Here is a 24,445-nt window from a genome sequence, read left to right on the forward strand (position 1 = left end):
CCTCTGGCTTTGTGCGGGCCAACAACACAGTACTGATAAGCTTCCGCAGAGCAGCGTCAGACCACAGGGTTTATCAGACGTATTGACTGTGTGTGAAAGCCTTCAGACAGGTCCGTGTGTACGCTAGCCCAGGTGTCGTTGAAAGGCCCAGCACCAAAGACAAAGAGACCAGCAGATGGCCCCCATTGTTCCCCCCCACATGTCACCGGCCAATGTCAACATGTTTCCATGTCAGCTCGATTGCAGGCACACCGCACAATCCCCGTTCTGACGGCATGTCAAAGGCCAGCTTTGGACACTCATTGTCATTACCTCAATTCAGACACAGCAAACACCCCTTATCTGATGGGAATGTGGCAGGCTAATTATAAGTTGAGCTGGAAGTAACTAGCTGCAGTGCCTGTCTTGCTCGTCTTCATTTTGTCTAGACAGAATCTTAATGTGGAGGATAAAAGACGGAGACGATGCCTTTTACTTTCCTGGCCTTCCGCCTCCCCAATTACCACCGACGTCCTAAAATGACGAGCTTGTTGAGCTGGGAGCAGATGTATGTGTGCTGTTGTGTTGAAGGATGAAGTCTTTAGAAGGGGTGTGTGTATGTGTGTGTGTGTGTGTGTGTGTGTGTGTGTGTGTGTGTGTGTGTGTGTGTGTGTGTGTGTGTGTGTGTGTGTGTGCTGACACATCTATTATGTGTCTCATGTGCATGTTTATGCACCTTTTCTGTTAGTCTGTTTGTTTGTATCTACGTGCAAGCAAAGATGGACATTAAACACTACCGCTTCAAATTCCCTTCCCTTTCTTTGGCCTAATTGGATTTCTCCCACATTGATCTTCAAAGGCCCGACAGCCCTCCTCCCCACTCCTCAAGAGAGGGCCCCACACATCAATTGCACGGCAGTTTTTGATAGTTTCATTAAGAGTGTAATTAATGCTCATTAATATGCATAAATGGGAAGCAGCAGCGGGCTGCAGCAGAGACGATGTATCTCTCTTACTGAAAGGCGTAATTAAAGTGTGCTGAAAAGCAGAGAATAGGACTGTCCTCTTTCATTGCTCTCTTTGAGATTAAGCCTGAAGTGCTATCCAGACACAATGGCAATGCCTCAGCTCTGAACAACTGTCAAAACTTGGCTGTACTTCTGCATGCAAAATACAAGCTAATATTGCTCAGAGATCTCGTCTTGATAATGGAGAAAAAGGCTGGATAATTCATTATGGTGCTCATTAAGCTGCTACAATGCCAGAGACCCAGTTGAACCAGTTCTCACTCTGCCGTTGCTGGGATGGTTAACAGGTATACCTGTGTGTCATTTATAAAAATGTCTATCATACATATTTTTCTAAATTGTTTCTACTTTTTATTATAATTTTTTCTCTATAATTTCACTTAAAACTTAATTTTGCACTCAAGTTCTTAAAATAAGAAAATACTCACTCAGTACTTTTCATTTGTGAAGTATTTAATTCACACAGGAGTGTACAAAAATAGGCTTTAACATGTGGTTATGTCATACAGACCATTTATTGAATTACCAGAAAACATGCTATATCGTGATCCATATTGTTATCGAGATATGAAATTACCTGTATCGTGATTGAAGATTATGGCCGTATCTCACCTAACCTGACTCTGTCAGATGGTTTGTTTCACAGGACCATCTGAGAAGCCGTTATGGGAAACTGTTTGGAAAAGGGCAGGCACTTTCAAAAAAATGCTTGGCAGGTGATTGGATGAACCATCTGTCAATCAAATTAACGAAAGGGAGACTAATTGAAGGCGAAAACATCGCCCATGTGCACGGGAAAAGCAAAGCCTGTATTTTATTTGAATTATCTGACATTATTCCCTGGGTGTAAAAGCAAGGCTCTGTGTAACATCCGCGTATATAAAAAAAAATCTTATACTATATCATATTTATATTTAATATTATTAATATTGCACCCAAAATGCTGTCAAAATTTTCATTTATAATTGCCAACACAGCTTCAATAATTCTTGACCGGGAAAGAGGCAGGAAAAAAAAATGACTCCCAATCACAACATGCAGATTCGTGCGGGACTAATATTATCACATTACCTCTGTGTGCGATGGAATTTTTACTTGACAAATTAAAGACATGGCAGATTACAGACGACCGCCGCAATTATTACAAATTACTAAAGGTCCCCAGGTAATACTAATCCCATGGGAATAGGGTTTAAGAAACAGAAGCAATACACAGTTTACACAATTTATTTTGGAATTTTACTCTGTCATTTTATTTGCTAGATTTTATTTAATTGTTTTTTCTCATTTGTTTGCATTTTGTTTTCCCTGTGTAGAGCATTTTGTTACTATATTTTAAAAGGTGCTTAAGTTTATTATTATAATGATTTTTATTATTGTTATTTTTAAAACTCTCAAATATCAATATCAGCATCCAGTATCAGTCAAGCTTTAGTCCAAACTCAATCCTACACAAACACTCTGTATCACTAAATGCAACAAACTTGTTGTCTCACTGTTTTATATTTATAGTTTCAGTGACGTCAGACCTCTGTCTGAGTTTGGATTTTATCTTTTCATTTCTTCTGGTAATTCTTTCTCCGAGCCATTGTTGTAATTATTTCTGGAATTTATCACTCATTCATTTCATTGAACACCAAATTGACCTTCCCTTTACCTCTTTTCTTTTTCCACTGTCTTTCTTCTTCTTCCTCTTCTTCTTTCTTTCTTTCTTTCTTCCCTGATGGAAGCTAAGCGAAGCCAGTCCATCAGCAACTGTGTTCATCTATACGAGGCTTTGCCCGCTGCTAAAAGCGTTCCTATGCTGCTCCACACTGTGAGCTCTTTCTTACCTGGTATCTCTTCTGGTAACTCTGCTTGCTCTCACAGACTCTCAGGTAAAGTGTTTTCTGAGAGCTGCATGCGTTTGTGTGTTTGTGACCTCCGCCGCCTGCTTTTCCATCCATCCGTCACTATCCGTTGTTTGCTGTCAGTTTCTGTGTTGTGACAGTCAGTAACTGGAGCAGAGAGGTTTATGTTTTAACAGGAACTTAAGACTGTCTTGTGCTTACTTATTGAAAAATGTAATAAAAAAAAAACAATATCTAGGAATACAGTCAAGAGTATGTCTGCATCACTACTGCATGTGTGCATGTCCTAATCGTCTATATTGTGTCTTCAAATCCCTAAGGATAACATGTGAAGGTTTGTGTGATGGTTTCTGTTTGGTTCCGGTGGCTCTGCCTAATTACGTGTCTTCTTCTCTCCCGTCTGTCAGATGTGGAGGAGTGTCAGCTGTCAGAATGTGGGGGAGAGGAGGAGCTGGGAGGCGGGGATAGCCCCCTGCCACGTAGCAGCAGCACCTCCGACATCACCCAACAACTGTCTGACACTTTACCAGGTATATACAAACACAAACTTGATTTTTGATCCCCCACATGTTTCAACTCTGATTTAGACTGAAATGACACCCTTGGCCTCACATTGGGATTAGAAGAGATTTAGGTGAGCTACATGCAAGCCATCAGTTAAAGGTAGGGTTGGTAGTTTTGTTCAAATACATTTTTTGTTATATTTGTTGACAGTAATCAATAAATCAAATGCTCTGACAAAAAAATCTGTTTTTTTGTGGCTGTCGCTGGACTGTGATTTCCAATTATTTAATTCGGCCCAAATGTCAGTGTTGCCAATTTGGCGACTTTCTCGCTAGATATAGGGACTTTTGGAGCTAATGCTGCGAGCTACTTTCATTGGAGAAGAGTTGGCATCACTGGGCTCGGTTTTTCAGTTGGATCATTTCTAAAATCTAGTGTACTCTTCCTAGTTTCAATATTACCAACCCTACCTTTAACTTGTTAAAAAAGGGGAAAATGTCATATGCCAAATTTCCATTTTATTAATTGCATCCTTTACAATTTAATGCAATCCAATCCAGTAACCTATATTGATATTAGTTAAGTCTTTATGAGTTTTTCTTGGCATTTGGTCAGATATCAGTAGGCCATAGTTAGTGGTGGATTAGTATTAGACTGGGGTCTAGAATAGTTTGATGGATACATATTGCAATATTGTGCATTTTGAAATATATGTTGTGATGTGACATCTGCTGTTTTTAATATATGAAATTAGACATCTATTATGGATGTCTGACAGTTTTCATTCATGTTTACTGAGCAATGGAGCAAGCAGAGCAGCTGCACTGCCGCTATTAGACTTGGGGTGCAAATGTGTGTTTTTGCATCCCCAATTTTTGATCATACAACTTTGCTACCGCTAAATATTTGAGCTAGTTTGGATCAAAAATAGTTATATCTGGCCATTTTCATAGCTTTCACATGTAGTAAATGAACTAAGCCATTTTCTCATATAAACTCTGGACAATGTCCAGAGTTTATATGAGAAGTGAGAATCAGGTTCGTACATATGCTGCTGTAATTCGGCTTTTTTAAGCTTTTCACTAGAAATAGAATGGCTTTTATCAAAAAATAGTCTCTTAAAGAGATACGCTAACTACGTTACTGCGTTCTGAATGTCTGTCTGGTTGCATAGCTTTGCAATTTGTCTTGACAAACTATGAAATATATGCATTATACACTCTGAGACAACATTTTATCTGTCATTCACTGCTGAAAGTACAGACCACAATGAAAAAAGAATATTTTGATATATAGTTCAATATAAACTGAGCTTTATAGTGAAAGAGCAGTTTTATTGGTCACGATTGAAGACTCCATATTGCAGGAAATGGCACTTTCAGATGTTAATTCAATGAAGATGTTCCTGCCTTACCTCCCCTTGCCTGTCACTAATCTTGCACCCCCACTTTTAACTACAACTAGACGTCCATGCCTATAGAGAGGACATAGGGGAAACCAGGCATTTAGGGTATTCTCATATGGATTTAATGCATGTTTATTTTATTTATCTTGTATTAGTTTATTAGATAGGGACTATGCTCATTAATCAACAGAAACAGAAGAATTGTAAATGAGCCAGCGTTGGCTATGAAGACTAATTTTCATCTATTGTCCTTGACCGCATGTTAAAAAAAGAAAACATTTTTGCTTATCCAATTAAACTCAATTACATAAAGGTAGGTAACATTTTAAGATAACTTAATTTTGTTTTTTCTGCCTATTCATAAAATATCCCTTGTTGCTCTTCAGCCCAGAAGAGAGAGCACTCCCCTACTTCCTGTGGCTCTGATGGCAGGACGTCTGAGGGGACGAGAGAGAGCAGCGAGCCACCGGTGGTGAGAAGAGTCATCTTCTACCGTAGTATAATGTCAAAGTGATGAAATAGGAATTTGATCATTCAAGTATCTCTTCTTTAATGTTTGTTTCTATATTCCTAGATTCTCATCCGGCGGAGTAGCAGTCCACCTGAGACAGAGTGCAATGCTGAGGGACACACAAACTACTCAAGACCCAAACTCAGAGAGAAAAGTTAGAGATTACATCACTAATTATTTCTTTAAAATGATAACTACTGTCATCTCTGTGTAGCTGTGTTTTAATGTATATCTTCCACGTGTTTTTGAATTCAAGATTCATCAGTTAAATCAAACATTGAAGTATCAAACAAAGTTCACGCTGTGCCTGGATTAATAGTTTTCCTTACACAGCCAGCGCCTTCAATCTCATACTTCTCTGTATTTAACTTCTTACACTTTTTATGTCCTTTATCCACCTTGTTCACCCGCCCTGCCTAGGTGAGAGTATAAGCAGCGAGACGTCCAACGGCTACCTCAATGAAGCTGAGGTCACCTGGCAGGCCTTTGATGAGGAAGCTGACACTCAGTCCACACAGTCAGCCCACATGGACGTGACTACTGACCCACAGAGCCAGGGGAGTCTGCTGCTCAGCCATAATGAGGCTCTAGCAGGTATTTGGAATTGATAAGAACTCAATCTGAGCACCTAAAACCGACTTTGACCCTCTTAAAAAATACAGGCATCCTTCAGGATACATAGGTTGCCCCTGAGTTTAAAATAGGACTATAGAGTGCTGCAGGGATGACGTATTTTTGTAGGCCAACCAGGATGTTATTATCGCACTGGTTCCCTCGACAAAAAGCCAATGGGATTTTTCTATTGGATTTTGGATTATTGCAGAAAATGAGCTCTGTGGCAAACACACATTTATGATACTTACACATTTTGTTCAGTAAGATAATCTCCATAAATGAACACCACTTTTAGGATTTTTGAAGTGTGAATGGAATTGCCAGAAGTAAAAAGCTAATGTTGGGCTATAAACGAACTACACCACGGTCACATGAACGAGAGTATACACAACGAGGCTGTAAAGGCGGACAAGTCGGCGTGATGACGTTTAGTAGTCTCATTTAGCCACCGCCTTTTTTAAGACACGTAAGCTTCAAAATTCACGAGTGGGATATTTACTGACGTATTTTATGTCGTAGAACAAAACGTTAAAGTCGCTTAAGCTTGTGTTAACCACAGACCTTATTTCAGACATCTAACTAAAAACCCATTTAAAAAAAAAAACATCGACCTCCAGACGAGGGAACCGGAAGTGCTAAAATGCAAACTAATTTCCAGGTTTTAGGACTCATTCCTGCACCACTCTATTGTGCTCTGATCACGGCTGTATAAAGAGAACTGGATACAGTGTTCGAGGCGGGCCCCTGTTCATTTCTATGAGCATTTCCCTCAACCCCGCCTTTCAGCCCTCGCTCCAGCTTCAGTCTGTTGCTCATTCATATGAACGGAGGAAGGAAAATAACTCTGGAATCGGCCATCAGTTGTTTTGACAACTTTTAGGACCTAATGTTTTAAATAAGGGCTTTTCAAGTGTTCATACCGGGAAGTTGATTTAGCTCAAAAAAGTTATCCGCTGATTTACAGACGTCTCATTCCCAATGTAAGTCTATGAGGAAAAGTCTTTTATGGCCCAATGGCATCACGTGACAGACACAGAAGTTGTAATTCCACCGTTCCACTATGTAAAATTTGCTTCAAAGCCCGGCGCACTTCCTTGGGGGGGCTTGTTGTGATAAGGAATCCGGTTTAATACAGGGTTAGACATAGACCTTTAGTATTTAGCCCTGTTGTGAATTAAAACAAAATAACCCTAGATAAACTCGTAGCCTTGCTCGGTTGATAAGCAGAGATGAGTTGAAGGAGTTCAGCAGTTCTGCGGGTTCATCTGAGCTGTGTCCCATCTAGCTGAGGTGTCAGTCACTCATGATGGATTAGTTAAAGCGAGGTACAGTGACCCGGTAAGGTAACTTGATCAGCTTGTCATTATCTGCTACAGTACCTCTCTGGCTAAGCCATTTAATCTTTTAAAGCCACTGACAGTATGTGTGTTTGTGCATTGTGACATTTTGTGAAGGGAAAGTGGCCTGTGTTCTACGGTGATTTAGTCAGAATTTGAATATGTGTTGGTGCCAGTTATTTTTATTTTCATAGGAAAATAATCCAGATCCCTCTGCTTTAAACGCTTCAGCTTTTAGTTTACCCCCTCCTTCCCCCCTCCATCAGTATTGATGGACAGATCGTGGTTGCCCCTCTGCCCGTCCTACCCCTGCACGTGAACTTCTGTCTGTGTTGTCCTACATTGTGATCATCATGAAGTTGTCACTCTTCCTTTGTCCCTGTGTTCCCTTCCTCAAACCCAATTTTATCCCTTCCCCCTTGTCGTTTTTAGGTCCCGAGTGTGCCCACCCTCCCCACTCTGCACCCCCGTCCTACCACAACCACTTCCACTACCCCCAGAACCCGCCCTCCTCGCCAGCCCTGCTGGTGCACACAGAGTGCCCGCGGGACTACCCCCTGGACGACACCATGCATCAGTCTGTCTTACACATGCCACACCACTTGGGTACTGCTCCCTAGCTGCTACTCATCATATAGACCATAGAGTCCTCATTTACCATTGACTCTCCATGCTCTATATTTTTCCGCCTTACCTTGACTTCCTTTGCTAACATTACACTTATCCATGTTTGTTTGTTTTGTTCCCGTTCAGTTACTCGATTAAATACATGCAATCAGTGCTTGAAGTGGAAAATAATGTGCCAGTACTCCCCTTATTCACATGTTGGCGTGTGTATCGGCCGGTATCAGCAATCAAATTCAAATTCAAATAAGCTTTATTGGCATGAATGTTCAGGTTACATTATTGCCGAAGCTAAATTACATATTAATGAATAATAACATTTCACAAGAAATAATCACAATCACAATATACCAAATACATTTTAAATATACATTCAGCAATCATATATATCTCATATCAGCAATCTCTATTAGGCTACATTCGGAATTTATACAGTGAGTAAAAGATAGTAGGGGACACTGGGTTTGGGGGTCCTCCCCAAAGAACATTTTAAAGTTTTTGACTTAATACTAGGCAATTTTACATGATTTTGGACCATTATTATTATTATTATTATAAATAATGCCCAAAAACCTTAAAGACAAAACTTGCTATAGTTTAATATTTTTTATTTTATTATTTACTCATATCACAGCCTTCATCTGAACATTTAACTCTTCTGGAAATGTTTGCGCTGTAAAATCATATTCTTTAAATCAAAAGAGCAGATTCAGAAAACATTTACATTTTGTTTCATTAATTATATTTATACACAAATTTAAAAAAAAGTAGTGACGAACAACGTACTAATCATTTTTCAAAAAGATATATTGTGCCGTGCGTCCAGATGCTCTATACATTGTTTTTATGTTCATACAGCTTATTAGGCGCGTTGCAAAAACGCTGGCACTATAATGAATCTCCTAGAGAATCTGATCAGGAGAGGACAGAAAAGAGTCCCGGCAGCTTTTGAGAAGTGCCAGTGCGTAAGAAAAAGTAACAGTGCGCCAAAGAGTAAAATGTAGAAGTACCGATACTGCGTACCGGTTAGTACCGGCCCACGTCAAGCACTGCATGCAATTCCTTTTTTTTTCGGTTCTCCTTGCAACCAAATGTGCATTCTTCTATATCTAATTTAATTGTGCACAGCGTTTTGCTCAAAGAGCTGAAAAATCTTTCTTTTAATAATCATCGTCTACACACACACACTATCCATTTTTGTGTCCTTTCCCGGCCTCAACTCCCCTCCACTCCCCATCTTTCTTCTGCTGCCCACTAGATGGCACTATCCTCCCACAATTCAACCTGCTTCCACATGGGTGATGCATGTGCCATACTTGTGCCGGTTTCCCAAAAGTGTTTGATCAGTTTCAGTGCTCCGATACATTTGGGAAAAAACACAGAGAGACTAAGGATTTGGTGAACAACTGCTCAAACAATGACAGGATGGCTTTGAGGATTTATTTATATTTCAAGTTTCTAAATTTAAAATGCTTTTATAAAAGGTGTTCTGCATTTGTTGACTGAATCCCATGCCCTCTATGAAATTAAACTTGATTCACTTTGTATTAGGTACCGGCAGCTACATATACCAAATAATGTATTCTCTAACCCAAACCACCCCAAACTCTCTCTCTGACCATGCAGACAGTAGTGAGTGTCTGGCTGATGATGTCAGCATAATTGCGGGTGGAACCCTGACTGGTTGGCATGCTGATTCGGCCTTCGTCCTGTGGAGGAGGATTTTGGGTATCCTGGGAGATGTCAACAGCATCCGATGTCCAAAAATCCATGCCAAGGTCTTCTCCTGTCTTTATGAGCTCTGGCACAAGCTGGCCAAGGTAAGGTGGAGAGGCAAAAACCATCATCTCAAATGAGAAAAAAAAAAATATACCCACTCTTACATAGAGATAGTTGGCATGAAATGTAAATACGCAATGACTTACTATAAAATGATGAGTGGTAGATTTACAGTAAGTGCTCTTTACATAGTAAACAGCTGTGTATCTAAGTAAATGGATATGGCATTTTAGAACAGAAGCCTTTATACAAACTTTATCCTGTACTTTCTCACACAAAGATTATCCCTGATGGTAACGTTTATTGACCAAAAGTGAACATGTGCTTACAGATCCGGGACAATCTCGGGATCAGTGTGGACAACCAGTCTTCTCCTCCCCAGCCGGCCTTCATCCCTCCTCTTCGCATGCTGGCCTCCTGGCTCTTTAGGGTATCAACAACACATACGCACAGCAGACAACATTCAGAAAACAACAGTCAAAATAATGTCATATAATGAAAAATGTGCAAGAGAGCAACCAGGGAACTGAGGGTTGGATAGAAAGTGTGTTATAGTTTAGTGGGTAAACAGCATACAGAATAAAATAAGAATTTCTGTCAGCATCTACACAAAGTTTTAATATCTCAACATCCAGACTGTTATGTCCTAAAGATAATAATCCAAAGCAATTTCATTGGACACTATAATTATTTCACTTGTTCCAAGTTCACCAATATGTTTACATCAGCTGTTGTAAACAGTATGTGGTAGGTGTTTCCCTGGGAGAATCCTCTAATGCTCAAGAAGCAATCTGATTACATTACATTACATTACAAATAACAAACAGGACTGAATGGTTAGCTTTAGCAGTTACAGATGCTGTGACTAATCACACAATTAAATTAGCAGTTTCTAATCGGACTGTTTCCTAGGGCTGGGACGATCTCCTGATTCGATAATATCAAGATACTTGGGTGACAATTCAATGTATACATGTCTATGGTTTTTGACGGATACAGAACGGATATAACATCACGTTACTCACACTACAACAATAAAAACGGTAACTTCTTCCTCCACATAGACTCAAATGAAGCAATTATATTGATACTGGCATCAAAAAATCAATGTCAAAATCGTAAAAAAAAATCGCAATACATAGGTGAATCGATATTTTTTCCCACCAATGCTGTTTCCGCTAAAACATAAAAACAGATAAATAATAATAACAGTAATAATAACAAATAAAATAAAATTAAGTCAAACTGATTCCGGAGGTGACAGGTTTCCACCAAAGAAAAAAATGCCCATTGCATTATGCCTATTGCATTATTTATATATTTGCAGTATTACAAACTGGGTGTCTGTGGTGTCTTCAATTGGCAAGGAAGTGTCGACGTAAATTACTGCTCTCTGCCTCCAAAAAGAGACGTACTACTGTTTATTCACACAAAAGTTGGACAATAGTACACATATTGGGTATGCAGTGCATAACATGTGATTTTGGACCCAAGCCCATGTATCAACTAAAGGACTCGAGACTGCTAAACTCTAAGCATAATTCCATTGTTTTCGCTCGGAAATTCAAAATCACCCAGGACTTTAAACATGTCAATGTCTTCAGCCTGTCAATACTGACCTCAGCATCTTTCTCGCCCCTCCACAGGCCACCATGCTGCCAGCCGAGTACAAGGCCGGCAAGCTGCAGGCCTACAAGCTGATCTGTGAGATGATGACCAGGCACCAAGATGTGCTCCCCAACAGTGATTTCCTGGTGCACCTCTACCACAACATGCACAAGGGCATCACCAGCGATGACCAGGTACAGCCAGCAGGTGGCACTGCTACTGTATGGTTGCCAGTTGTGCTTTTATTCACCACTAGATGGTGCACCAGTCAAACTCTTGTGATGTACTTGCATTGGCCGTGTCTAAATACTGGAAAATGATCGTTTGGAGTTGCCAATTTGCCATCTACTTTTTCCTAGGTGATGTGATTCCTACATTCACCTGTTAGTTCTTGATGTAAATCAGGTAGATATTTGGTTATCATCTAATGTGTCCAGTGCCGGTTCTATTTACAGATATTTAGGATCAACATGAGGACTGTAACTGAATGAGGACAGGGGGGTCATGTAGGTGCACTGCAATTTAAGATTATCGAGGCTTCGTTTCAGATGGTGATTTTGAAAACGGCGTGCCAACCAGTGGTGATGAAGAATGCCTCTGTGTTTTGGCATCTTCCACCCCCTTTAGCCACACCCTTCCTTGTATTTAAATCTGGCCTGGCTCCATTCCTTCCAGATGAAGCTGAGTGGAGATGAATGGAGTCCCCCCAAAACAAAGGACAGGGATAAAAGTGTGTGGGTGGGGGGGTGTTTTGGATGCAAGCGTGTGTGTGTGTGTGTGTGTGTGTGCGTGTGTGTGTGTGTGTGTGTGTGTGTGTGTGTGTGTGTGTGTGTGTGTATATGCCCTCCTGGCCAGGTTTCTATTGCGCCTTGGCAGCGCGACAAGCTTATTAGAATGTTTTCCATGTCGTTAAATAATGTTTTGAGCCCCTGCCGCGTATACGTGATTAATTAAGGATTGACGTCTGTCGCGCTCCGTTAGACTGACACGTCGGCCAGGGGCCCAGAGTGGGCTGGCCTGCCTGCCTGCCTGCCTGCCTGCCTGTCTGTGTGTATGCAAGTGTGTGAAGGAGCGGGAGGGGAGCCCGGGGAACGTAGTGTAGAGTAGAGCAATGAGGGGGGCACATTGAGGGACGAGGCAACATTCTCCAGCTTTTGTTGTGGCTCTGTATAATGCGTAGGGGGGGCCAGAGCCAGGCTGGCCACTGAAGCATGCTCAAATTGGCCGGAGAAAAGAGTCCTCACGCCACACAATAGAGGACAGCCGCACGCCTGCTTAACATAAGAAAGTGGCTCTTACACTCCCTCCTCCTCCTTCCTCTTTGCCTTCACCCGCCGCATCCCCCACCCCACCCCAACAAAAAAAAGGAAAAGAAAAAAAACATACTTTTCCAAATCCATCATACATGTATATTTTTTTCTATCTGTTTTCCATACACTCATTTTTTCAATCAGCTAACATGATTAAAGTAGCCATCAGCACGAGCTGATCACAAGCTGATCATCAATCATCAATTATGTACATGTGTAATTAGTTAGCTAAACAAATGTATTTATTTTGGTTTTTACATACATTCTGTACTGTATATTTGTATCTTAAAATTTTTTCAAGTCATAAAATGTGCCGTTAAAAAGCCACGTTTTATAAACAAAAAAGGGGGAACCCCTGCGTAAATCGTCGACATTAAATCCAACTAAGCTTCGAGAAAAATGACAGTTTCCTTGGAGGGATTCTCCTTCCATCTGACAGAGTGCCAAGGTCAGGGCTATTGTCCTGGTTGTCATCCTCTGGTCACTGGGCTCACAAAGGCACGGCCATAACACAATAGCAGTAATCCATCTAATAGGTCTACTGTCTGGCCTGCAATAGGCAACACGTATTTTGTGAAGTATAGTGGTGCACACAAATAAAGCTTCTCTTTTTTGTACCTGGTTAAAGAAAATGTATCAGTCATAGATGTGCATTTATAACACCAGTTAATCTTGCATGGACTAACATATAACATGCTAGGTACAGGTGGACACTTCACCTGTGCTTTCAGACCAAAACTAGCTCCGCCTTAACTGCATCTTCTTACTGCAAAAATAGAGGTATTGAATAATTTATATACTGCCAGATTAAAATGTGACAGTTGACCCCTAAGCCACAAACGTGGCTATTGATTAAACCCCTCACCTCATAGTCATGCAGCTGGGTTAACAGCTCGTGAAGGGAAAACCCCAGATATTCATAGTGATGATAGTGGTGTTGAATTGCAACAGGAAATCTGGCCCGTAAAAAACTGGAAACATCCATGTTTATTGAAGGAAACAAAAAAAACTTTCCGATGAGCGTTGCAATACCGACCTGAACTCCGTCACCCCGGAGGCCAGCAGGTGGACAGAGCGTGATTTCCTCGAGATGGAAGGCCAAATGAAAAGGCTCTGAGGTGGCTCTATTCAGAGTAACGTTAATGCACCTTTTGTTGACGCTGGAGCCATTCCTACTGCCAGCACAGAGCCACATGTGGGGCTCAATTCTCATTTCTATACACACACACACACACCTCGAACCAGGTTCCCTCTACTTACACATACAATAGAAAACACTTTGCATTCTGCGTTTGTGGCTTCCTCTAAAATGCTCATTTCAGGCAATCAAGCAACAGTTTGTTGTATGCTAATTACCTCTGTCTGCACCGCACATTATGTTTCAGAGGTCAATTACCGGCGAAATGAGGGTAAAATGGGACCTCAATCCTAAAGCTCTTCCCACCAATTTTCCACATGCGGTGCATCACGTTGGATTGCCTCTGCGTGTTTATTCTATTCCTCTTTTGTTCACCTGCATTCCCTGTTTACCAAAGCTTCAGGTGATTAATGTCCTAGATAGAAAGGTGGTACAGTGTGTATGTGTTTGAGACAGACACAGAGAGAGAGAGAGGGAAATTGTGTGCATGTGTGTTTGCTAAGGTGCCCTTCGGTTCAGCTAGAAGCAGGCTGATGTTTGAACTGTCTGATTTACACAAGTTTATGGCTGAGACGGCAGGTGCTTCTAGCCTGGACCTTGCCTTTGTACACAAATACGCACGCGCATGTCTCAGATAAGAGAAAGAACAATCTTTACTGCCTTAGTGATATGATGCATTCTCATACCAATGTGTTTTTGTGTTTTTTTTATTTTTTCAATAAGAGTATTTCTTCCGTCAATGAAGAATAAATAGAAACCTTCTAGATATAGCACCTGTTGAGAGCTTTCTGTGCTCTCGTCCAGGATGGTATTACACTGTACATACTTGAGCACTTTGTGCAGAGCCCTCCACAGTACAGCATATGTCAATGTTGAAAGAGCACCCATCTGCCACTGAGCCGCCTGCACCTCGGCAAAACAATACCTTGTCTCTTGCTTTAATTACAGGTTTGCTGCTTGTGTGTATGTACATGGGACTCACGAAAGTTGAGGTCTTTTGTTCTTCGTCTCCTCTGTGAACAATCCATCTGCTGCCCCCCTCTCTCTCTCTTTCTCCTCTGTCCGTCTTTCCCACTCCGTTTTTTTTTCTTTTCTGTCCTTTAGTGACACATACTGTTGAGTGCCGTACTCTCCTGAACACATTTAAAATGCTTAGCCTACCTGTTGGAGGAAAAAGCTTTCTACATACTTGCCATGCCTGTCACATGGTGGCCCATTTACCGAATATTTCTGCTTCCCCCCCACCCCACACTAAGGGTGCTTTCACATCTAACCTGTTTGGTTCGGTTAAAACAAACTTGGGTCCGTTTGTCTGGTTAGTACGGTACTTTTGGGCTGGTGTGAGAGCTGTCAATCAAACACTGGTGCGGACCAAACAACCAAACTGAGACCGCTTGAAAAGGTGGGTTTTCGTCTCTGGTTCGGTTCGTTTGTGGTGTGAAAGCAAACGAACCAACCACACGATTTAAAGATAGCAAAAATCAGATTTTTGCATTATTTCAAAAGCTAAACTACTAATAAATCCATCATCTGATTGTGAAATCTGTTCAGGAAGTGATCTTATAATTGATCTGTGTAAGGCCATGCATATAACCTATTTATGCAAATCAACACGTATGCACGTCAGCGCGGGTAGTTTCCCTGATTAATAGGTCAAAAGCTGTTAAAACTGCACTGCTTGTTCTTTTCTAATTCATTAAGCCCATAAAAAACTGTGACAGCGATTCCACTGTAATAAGCCCTGAATCATTACTCTACAAGACGCCTCCTTTTGTCCTATCTCTACCTGTTAGTCATTATTCATAATATGCGGTCAATTTGCAGTCTAATGATACTAATAATGCTGATAATCAGTTAGTTCTTCGTGATCTCTTTGTGACACCAAAGAACATAAATATACACATCAGAAGCATTAAAGTGTGTTGCGAAAAGTTCTCAATCACCGGAATTTGATTTCCCCACATGGGTCCTAATGAAGCAGGATGGCAATCGCCAAAACTGTCCAATCAAGTGACAAGTTCAGTTACTTGTCAGTCTGTGTAATTTCATGTTTACCACTCTTGGTTCGTTTGTAAAAAGTCAGTGTGAACCATAGACTGTGCAGAAGTGGATGTAGTCACCGTGACGTCACCTATTGGTTTGTGGACTGCTGTTTTGAAGCCTCGAGTATGCCATTTTGGTCGTCGCTATCTTGTTTTTTTGCAAACCAAACGCTGAATAAGACATTTTTAGGCTACCAAAATGTTTCAATTAACTTTCAAGAACTGAAAACACACTGCGAAAGGGTTCAAACGAAAACACGGACAACTCCCAGCTAGGACAATGCCGTGGTAGCAACCGTTCAATCACAAGGTAGCCACGCCCGAAAGTATCCCCTGCTTTATGGTCTATTTGACTCTAAATGGGATCATAATTTACTAAATGAACATCATGCTGTATTGAAGAAGACTTGAAACTAGCAATTGAGATTATAAACTCATGTTTACAATGTTTACTGAGGTAATAAATCAAGAGAGAAGTAGGCTCATTTTCTCATAGACTTCTATACAATCAGACTTCTTTTTGCAACCAGAGGAGTCGCCCGCTGCTGGATATTAGAAAGAATGCAAGTTTAAGGCACTTCAGCATTGGCTTCACTTTTCAGACCCCGGAGGTTGCCACCTGGTGTGAACAGAAACCGGACCAGAACTAAAATGCAGCAATGTATCATTTTTTTTCTTCCTTTGGTCCGAACCAAATGAACCAAACTACAGGTGTGAAAGCACCCTAACAAGATCATGTGCTCATACCAAATGCAAAAGTCCCATCTAACTCTAGAGAAAGAGCTAAGATACTCAGTTTTTGTTCTGATGGATGATAGCTGTTTATTCCCGTATCAACTCAGTTGTTTTTATCATTATGGATATTACAGTTTGCCTCCTATTAACATTTGTGTGTGTGTGTGCTTGTCATCAGGATGTTTTGAACACCATCATCCGTTCCTGCTCCCCTCGTTTCTTCTTCCTCGGCCTGCCAGGCTTCACCATGCTTATTGGAGATTTCATCACTGCTGCTGCCCGCGTTCTCAGCTCCGACTCCTCAGAGGTACACACACACTTAACATTCAGATTTATTGTGTGAATCAAAATTGGAATCTAAAAATGTTTTCAAGAAAGAAAAAAAAGTTGTTAGATATCACACATGTTTTTCAGGTAACTGGAATGACACTGATAACGTTTCAGTGCTCATGTTTTAAAGATGCAAAGTACTAGTTGTTATGGAACAAAGAATAAAGAAAATCCAAAAATAGAATTCCTCCTCATAGCTGAAGATCTTCAGTAGCTGTCTCATTCATTCAATCTCCAAACATTGGTCGTGAATTTGCCATTAAATTGCACTTAAGGGAGCTGAAGTGTGCAGGCCTTCTATTTATGTTTTCATCGCTGTCTAATATTGTTCCAGTTCCTGCCTTCAACTGTTGTGGTTGTGTGCGACCACTATACATAGTTTGTCACTCACTCATAACTGATAGTTTTATGAATAACAGTGTGCTCCCTGTAATAATTTTCTTGAATTTTGCATCTTTTTGACATTTGAAAAGTTTTCGGAGGGACAAAATAACACAAATATTTTAAACTTCTTTCATTTGTTTGGCTTGCAAGGAAATCAGGAATGCAATATTCAAGTGTGGAAAAACTTACCCCGCCTTCTTGCTTCATTAGGACTGGTCAACTGTGACTGAAATCAATAATTGTCATTTAATTATTCATTATGATTATTCCTCCATCTTTGGGAATTAAATTTGTTTATTGCAAAATTGACATATAATACAATATATAATTGACATATCTTCAAATTCATATTGTGCTCTAAATAAAACTTGATTTAACTGTACAAATCTTTATCTCAAAAGCATACAGCTGCTGTTTTTAACAGGCAACAAGCAGTTAATTACAGCTAAAACAAATGTATATGATTAGTCAGACAGTTTGAACAGAACATTTTTCATGAAACGCATAAGATCATCACGTTTAAAGTGTTAATATGACCCTCAGTCATGTTTGATTCACTGTGGAAACCAACATGTGTTCGCAGTCGTTATGGTCTTTAAACACAGTCAGCATCGTCTCCTCTGCCCTAAAACAAATGCTAATAGGTGAAGTTCTATACACAGTTTTTTAGAATTGTGTGCTGATGTACATTGGCATGAACCCAGGCTTCTGATGCAAACATTTTGCATGACTGTGTGGCCAGATTTGGATCAGTTAGAAGAGACTATGTTGACAGACCACTAAGATAACCAGGTTGCCAGCATGCACAGATTGAATCATGGTTAAGTTAGTGTTGACTGTGTCTTACGTCTCTGAGCTGTATGATACAGTTAGTTGAGAACAGTTTACAGGGACATTTATATGTGTTGTTTCTTACTGTTTTGGTTGCCAGATAATTTCAACAAGATGTACATTCTGCTTTAGAGTTGCATCCATTGAGCATTTAATCAGCTGTTTTTGTTGTCCAACGCCCACCGTGTGTCAGGAGAGTCTGTTGAGCATCACAATCATGAATAAAGATGCAATTAATTCTGCGCGATCCCTCCAATCCTTTTTCCCCGGATAGCGACTTTCCTGCTTCCTGGAAGTGGGTTGTTTTCATGTAGCTTCAGGGAACGAATGATAGCCCTTTTTTTTCTTTTTTTTTCTCCTTATCTCTTCCAGGCTCCAAGGATGGAGGCTCAGCATATCCTGGGCTCCCTCGTGTGTTTCCCCAACCTTTACCTCCAGATTCCTGTACTGCAGCATGTGCCTGGCTCTGATGACATCATTGTAGGCAATGAGGACATCAAGGTAAATGGTCCACATACGCCAAATTGGATACGTGTGGATTTGAAATGTGGTAATGACATTTAAATACATGCTCACTGTAATGTTGTAAATGGATTAGTAACCTGCAGAATGAAGAAAAGTCGAGAGAGTTTTTATTAGGATCTTGAGAATAATTCCGTTCGACGAGTCTTATGTTACACTGAATGGTATCAGTGAATGTGAATGGCCAAGTGAATGGCCTAGATTGTCATTTGAGAACTTGTAGTAAACTTACCATGTTGTCTTTGCTGTTCAGGGTTATTTGATCAACATCCTGCTAGATACGGCAAGAAAGGAACACTGTGAAGGGGCCAGGTATGATCAGCAATATTGGTGATGCTTGTGTTTTCTTAGGTTACATTGTCTGTTTATTTTATTAGTTTGATATGAATGTGTTTTTACATACGAGTGTAATTACAATTAAAAAGCAAATTGATACAGAGCATTTACTAATATAAGAATTCTGAGCAATGCTTTTAAAGCCCATTTACCAAAATTATAATTTTTGCCCTTAAAGGTACTGAATTCAATATTTAGAGGATTAATATAGCAGCAAACATCTATTTGCTATGTAAAGATATAGTAGGCTGCATGGTGGTGCAGTGGTTAGCACTGTCACCTCACAGCAACTGTATTGCATGTTCTGCATGTTGAAAACTCACCCACCGGTTTTCTCCGCGTTCCCCGGCTTCCTCCCACAGTCCAAAGACATTCAGGTTAGGTTAAACTCTAAATTGCGCCATAGCTATGTGCCAGCCCTGTGATAGTCTAGCGACCTGTCCAGGATGTACCCCGCCTTCGCCCAATGTCAGCTGAGATCGGCTCCAGCCCCACCACGACCCTGAATAGGATAAGCGGGTACAGATAATGGATGGATGGAAGATATAATGGAGTAATGGCATCCTGAGCAGAGAATGAAGTCGCTCTCCCGCATGGATGTATAAAGAGAGCTGGATACAGCGTTCAACATGGGGCCCCGTTCATTTCTATGAAAGTTGCTCAGTTGCGCATGAAGCAAAAAAAACTTGACTTCCGAGTATGAAATTTCCCAGATCATCCAGCGATCTTCCGCATCCATTGGGCCCGTAGAGCAAGCGCAGTAGCATTTCCTTTCACTCCGCCTCCGAGCCATCGTTACAGCCTCGGTCTGGGTCTCATTCACATGAACAGAGGAAGGGAAATAACTCTGGATTCGGCTATTAATGTATTTTACAGCTTTTAGGACCTAGTGATTTAAATAAACTATTCATGTGTTCATACTGGGAAGCTGATTTACTTTCCCGGTCCCCCCCCCCCTCAGCTGTCTCCATGCTGAGAGCTGTGTGGAGTCAATCCCTCAATCATAGATATGCTCTGAATTTGTAATTTAGCACCTTTAAGTTTCACTGTAGAATAGTTTCTGCACACATTTTGTACAATTCAAATTAATATTAGATTACACACACTCTGCTTCCGTCATTCAGGTGCATTGCTGTGTGCAGTCTGGGTCTGTGGGTGTGTGAGGAGCTGATGCAGCAGAACATCCACCACCAAGTGAAAGAGGCCATCAACGTACTGGGAGTAACACTAAAGGTCAGTGAAACCTCAAGGCAAAGAAGCTTCATGCATTTGCAGTTTGATATCCGCTAAATTACAATATGATTTAAAGAATACAACCATACTTTTTGAAAACAATTACATCATGGGCAGTGTTGACCATCGTAACTGTGGCAAAAGCTCTGAATAGAATAAATCAGTGTCTTTAAACAAATTGATGCAGGAAGCCTGGATTTCATCACAGTCTCTTTTTTTTTAGTTTTACCCCACAAGCCCTACAGTGTTTAGCTCTGACAGAAATGATAGTTGATTACATAAAAGGACTGCAGGACAATTTCAACATAGTGAGTGGACAAAAAAGTATGAGAATAAATCATGTCCAGTGATGTGACTCATGGGCATATTTTTTGGAAGAGCCCTCTTTTCTCCCTGAGTGAAGAGATGCAGAAAACCAGTGGTGGCGTTTTTTTGTATTTTTTGTGGGTTTTTTTCATGGAAAAGGGTTTGGGGCGGTGGCGTAATTTCCAGGCTGCTCGCTCTCAGTAGATGTGGGCCAATTTAAGCAGCTACATCTCCCAGCTTCCTGCTCGAGCAACCCCCCCTCCTCTAATGGAGCAGTAATCACTCCCCTGTACAACTTGACACACAGACTCAGCCAGCCCCAAAATAGAGGGTATAGGCTGGGTGGGGGATCTAGGGGGAAGAGTGGCACTGAGAGTCTCTTTTCTAAAAGCAGGTGCTGAACTCTCAGGGCCCCTTTTTGTGTTTGGCCATTTCTGCACTCCCCACATTGTCTGCCCTTGTTACATGTTGAGAGGCATTCAGCTGGAAGAAATGGGAAATTCTATTTCTCCACAAAGAATTTCAAATCACTAAAGAAATCCACATTTGAAAGAAAATTGTCAACAGCTCAATTCTTTCCTGCGATGAGTCTGGAGAAAATGAGCCGCGGTTTGAAGTGGAAATGAAATTATTCTGATTACATGCGCAGTAAGTGAAAAACTAAATTTAAGGGAAATTACTCTGAATTTTGTCACAGTCAGTGCGTGCCTCAACTTTTTCCCCCATCTTTGACCTGCAATTTGTTTTACAGTTATTTATTGAAGTTACAGTGTGGAGTCAGCATTACAGGCATAGCTTAGTGTACGTATCAGGTGTCTACGTATTGTTCCGTTTGCATCCTAGTTAATGAGCTAACAGTCACCATTAAAGCTAGGGTTGGTAATCTTGAGGAACTAGCAAGTATACGCTATATTTTAAAAATGATTCAACCGAGAAACAGAGTCCAGTGTTGCCATCTTTTTTCCAATGAAAGGAGCTAGCAGCATTAGCGCCAAAAGTCGCTAAATCTCGAGAAAGTCGGCAACATTGACAGCCAGTCCATTCAGGCCTCCCTCCAAAGCCACTCCTTTAAAATGATCATTATGAGTGTAAACATATCATAATGAACATTGACTATTGTTAGTACTCACAGCTGTCAAGCTAGCAGCTTGTGGAAGACTCAGGAAGACTCACGCGTAATGAGTGCACGGGCAGAGTGCACACAGGTAGGCAGGCAGGCTGGTCGTCCAATCATTACATTCAGGCCGAATTAAATGATTGGACGGGCTAATTACAGTCCTGCGAGAGCCACAGATACGTTTTGTTTTCGTTAGCTTAGAATGAGCCCTTTTTATCTACATAGGGAGCGGGTCCTCTTCACGGAGTCCGCCATGTTTCTACAGGAGCCCAGAAAGGACAAACCAAACACTGTTTTTGGCCGGAGTCGATAACATTACTTGCTCCCGTTGCCGCCGCTCTCTCTCTCTTGCTTCACCACTCACCTCCCACATACACACACAAACACTGTTTTTTGATATGGCCATTTGCGTCGGCTACACGCTTGTCACACATGAGATGCTTCAGTTGGTTGTAATCTGCAACCTCCCCGCTAGATACCACCAGATCCTACACACTCCACCTTTAAGACATTCGAGCAGTTTAAAGTTTCTGTTTCTGTTTAGGTCATTTGTGATCTCTATGAACAGACATCTGCATATGAATGCAAGGTCTGTAGGCAACGGGACAAGATTTTCGCATTGGAAACGTTCTGGTTTCCATTTGGTCAATACTACTCGGACTACAATCACGTTTGAGCTGGTTTTGGTTACATGCAGGACAATGTGGAGAGCAAAAGAGGCAGGAACACATTGGCCAAAATCTCGGAACCCATTGGCTATCACCTGACAACGATTTAGCTCTTTATTAGCTTTTTTTAATTTATTTATCTGCATTCATATGCATATACGGTATCTGTTTATAGCAAGAATGTACATGTATAACAGAAAAATACTGGTTCAACATGACAAAACATGTTCTCTACATACGCTGCTCATTATAAAAGGAATCCTTTGCATTGTCGACCACTTGTTATCCTGTCCTCTTATCTGCTTGTTTGTCCAGTTTGGGAACAAAGCAGTGGCTCAAGTGGCCTGTGACGTGTTTCAGCTGCTCATCTCTCACTGGGAACATCTCCAGAGGTTGGAGCCCACTCTACCTAAGAAAATCATTGAGGTAACACACACACACACACACACACATGCGCGCACACACACACACAGTTAAATTGCCAGTAGCCATTAGGGGCCTGTGAGAACATATTATAAGTAAGAAATTGAGTGCGAAATTCCTATCAAGTCACTTAAGCTTTTAAATGCAATTCTTACATGAGTCATTACTCATGCATGTGCACACTCCGCATCCCGCGGCATCACATCCATTTTAGCACACGGCCCTGACTCAGCTGATGAATGGGAGTGTGTCATCCAATTATCTTTCTCCTTGTTTTGCCCCAACACAGATCTTTGTGGCCACAATAGCCTTTTTGTTGCCGAGCGCGGAGCACTCAACGGTGGAAGCAGACAAAAAGGTACATGTTGGAAAGGAGGGGACAAGGCTGAGATCTAAAAGGCCCTTGATCTATCATGTTGGAATGGTGCATTTGCAGAGGAATGTTTCCACTGAAGCGATTTGTTCTCCTTACCTCCTTCTATCTCTGTATATTCCGTCTTTGCAGTTCTCATCTATTACCTGTTGTTTCTCAGGAACTGTCCAGCTCTTTTTTTTGCTGTATTAATATAATTTTTGTTTTGTTGTTTGACGACCAAACTTGTTTCTCACTTCCTTAGTTGATGGTATCACTGCTGCTTTGCCTGTTGGACTGGTGCATGGCCATTCCCCTGAGTCTGCTGCTGGAACCCATCACCATGCCTTCGGTGGAGGACCACACATCCCACAAGGCCCCGCTGCTAGACTACATCTACAGGGTGGGTAGCCTCACTAGCAACTGGGAGAAGCTGAAAGTTTCAGTTACAACAAACAAACCTGGCCACTTTTTATTACTGACTGCTTTCCAATATCTCCTGAAACATGCAAAGTCTTCGCCCACAGACACAATAACTTCAGCTTTGACCCCTCCACCCCCACCCCACCAAATGGACATGCCACTTTAATTAGACTCACCTCCACCGTGACCTCATGACTATGCTTCATTTAACATTATAGTGGCCAAACAGCATAGAAGCGCCCCGCCGTAGCTGACGCATGCGGTTGGCATTTATCATATGCAGGAAACCCTTATAACTTTGCTTTGTAGTAGCATTTACTGCATGTTTTTAAAACAGGCAAAATATGCAGTATTCAATCTCTGTATTTGTGCCTCTAACCCTTTATTTTATGGTCTGACCCTGAGGATGAGGGCCAAGCTTCAGGCGCAAATGAATGAGGTATTATTCATTCCCTCCTGTCTGGGCAGATGCGGTCAACGGCAGATCTTTGTAAGGATGTCACCCCTGATAAGAAATGGTCCAATTATTCAAACAGGACCCTTTGTCCAGTTGATAAGCTCGGGCTATAAACGCTTGTCCTGGAGATTTGAATGGAATATGTCTTAATATGAGAGCGACTGCAGCTGCTATGAAAGCAAAGACAATTAGGCGTGATTGGTTGTCTATCAACACACAAAAGACACAGCCCCACCGGGTTTCATTGGAAATAATATATTAAGCAAGGCGTCACGAGGTGTGACAATATTAACGCAATATCAAGACCGCGATCTATACATTTCCACGGACACCTTGGCTGCTAATTATTCTCAATGGCAAAGCAGAGAATAGCTTCCCTGATGGAAAATATCTCCCTTTTATTCCATCCTTGGCCAGTGTCACTGACAAGGTAGCAGGGTGTGTCCATTTCATTTTGTCATGCTTCACCTTCTTTTAATTACAGTTTTATATTTCAAAAGGCTTATTAAATACCAAACCATTAAACACGGACCCGGCTAACGAAAAGGTCGTCATGCTGTTTGTCCTGAGATGAAGAGAAAAGTGGAAAAAGTTGTTT

General features: G+C 41.2%; 1 protein-coding gene across 5 annotated transcripts in view; it reads left to right on the forward strand.

Moving 5' to 3' along the window:
* ralgapa2 (Ral GTPase activating protein catalytic subunit alpha 2) overlaps positions 1–24,445 on the forward strand; it is a 117,813-nt gene that overhangs the window by 47,424 nt on the left and 45,944 nt on the right. For 2 of the 5 annotated variants that reach the window (XM_074661145.1, XM_074661144.1), the window contains exons 17-32: positions 2,738–2,884; positions 3,265–3,387; positions 5,153–5,238; positions 5,341–5,431; positions 5,698–5,871; positions 7,662–7,835; positions 9,480–9,673; positions 9,964–10,062; positions 11,279–11,434; positions 16,644–16,772; positions 18,383–18,511; positions 18,786–18,844; positions 19,993–20,101; positions 22,508–22,618; positions 22,905–22,973; positions 23,233–23,370. In XM_074661145.1, coding sequence (XP_074517246.1) covers positions 2,738–2,884; positions 3,265–3,387; positions 5,153–5,238; positions 5,341–5,431; positions 5,698–5,871; positions 7,662–7,835; positions 9,480–9,673; positions 9,964–10,062; positions 11,279–11,434; positions 16,644–16,772; positions 18,383–18,511; positions 18,786–18,844; positions 19,993–20,101; positions 22,508–22,618; positions 22,905–22,973; positions 23,233–23,370 — 1,988 coding nt within the window. The remainder of the gene's footprint in view (positions 1–2,737; positions 2,885–3,264; positions 3,388–5,152; positions 5,239–5,340; positions 5,432–5,697; positions 5,872–7,661; positions 7,836–9,479; positions 9,674–9,963; positions 10,063–11,278; positions 11,435–16,643; positions 16,773–18,382; positions 18,512–18,785; positions 18,845–19,992; positions 20,102–22,507; positions 22,619–22,904; positions 22,974–23,232; positions 23,371–24,445) is intronic. The other 3 variants (XM_074661148.1, XM_074661146.1, XM_074661147.1) reach the window with 2 other exon arrangements.

This window comes from Sebastes fasciatus, chromosome 15, assembly GCF_043250625.1.
Source record: "Sebastes fasciatus isolate fSebFas1 chromosome 15, fSebFas1.pri, whole genome shotgun sequence".
Lineage (NCBI taxonomy): Eukaryota > Metazoa > Chordata > Actinopteri > Perciformes > Sebastidae > Sebastes > Sebastes fasciatus.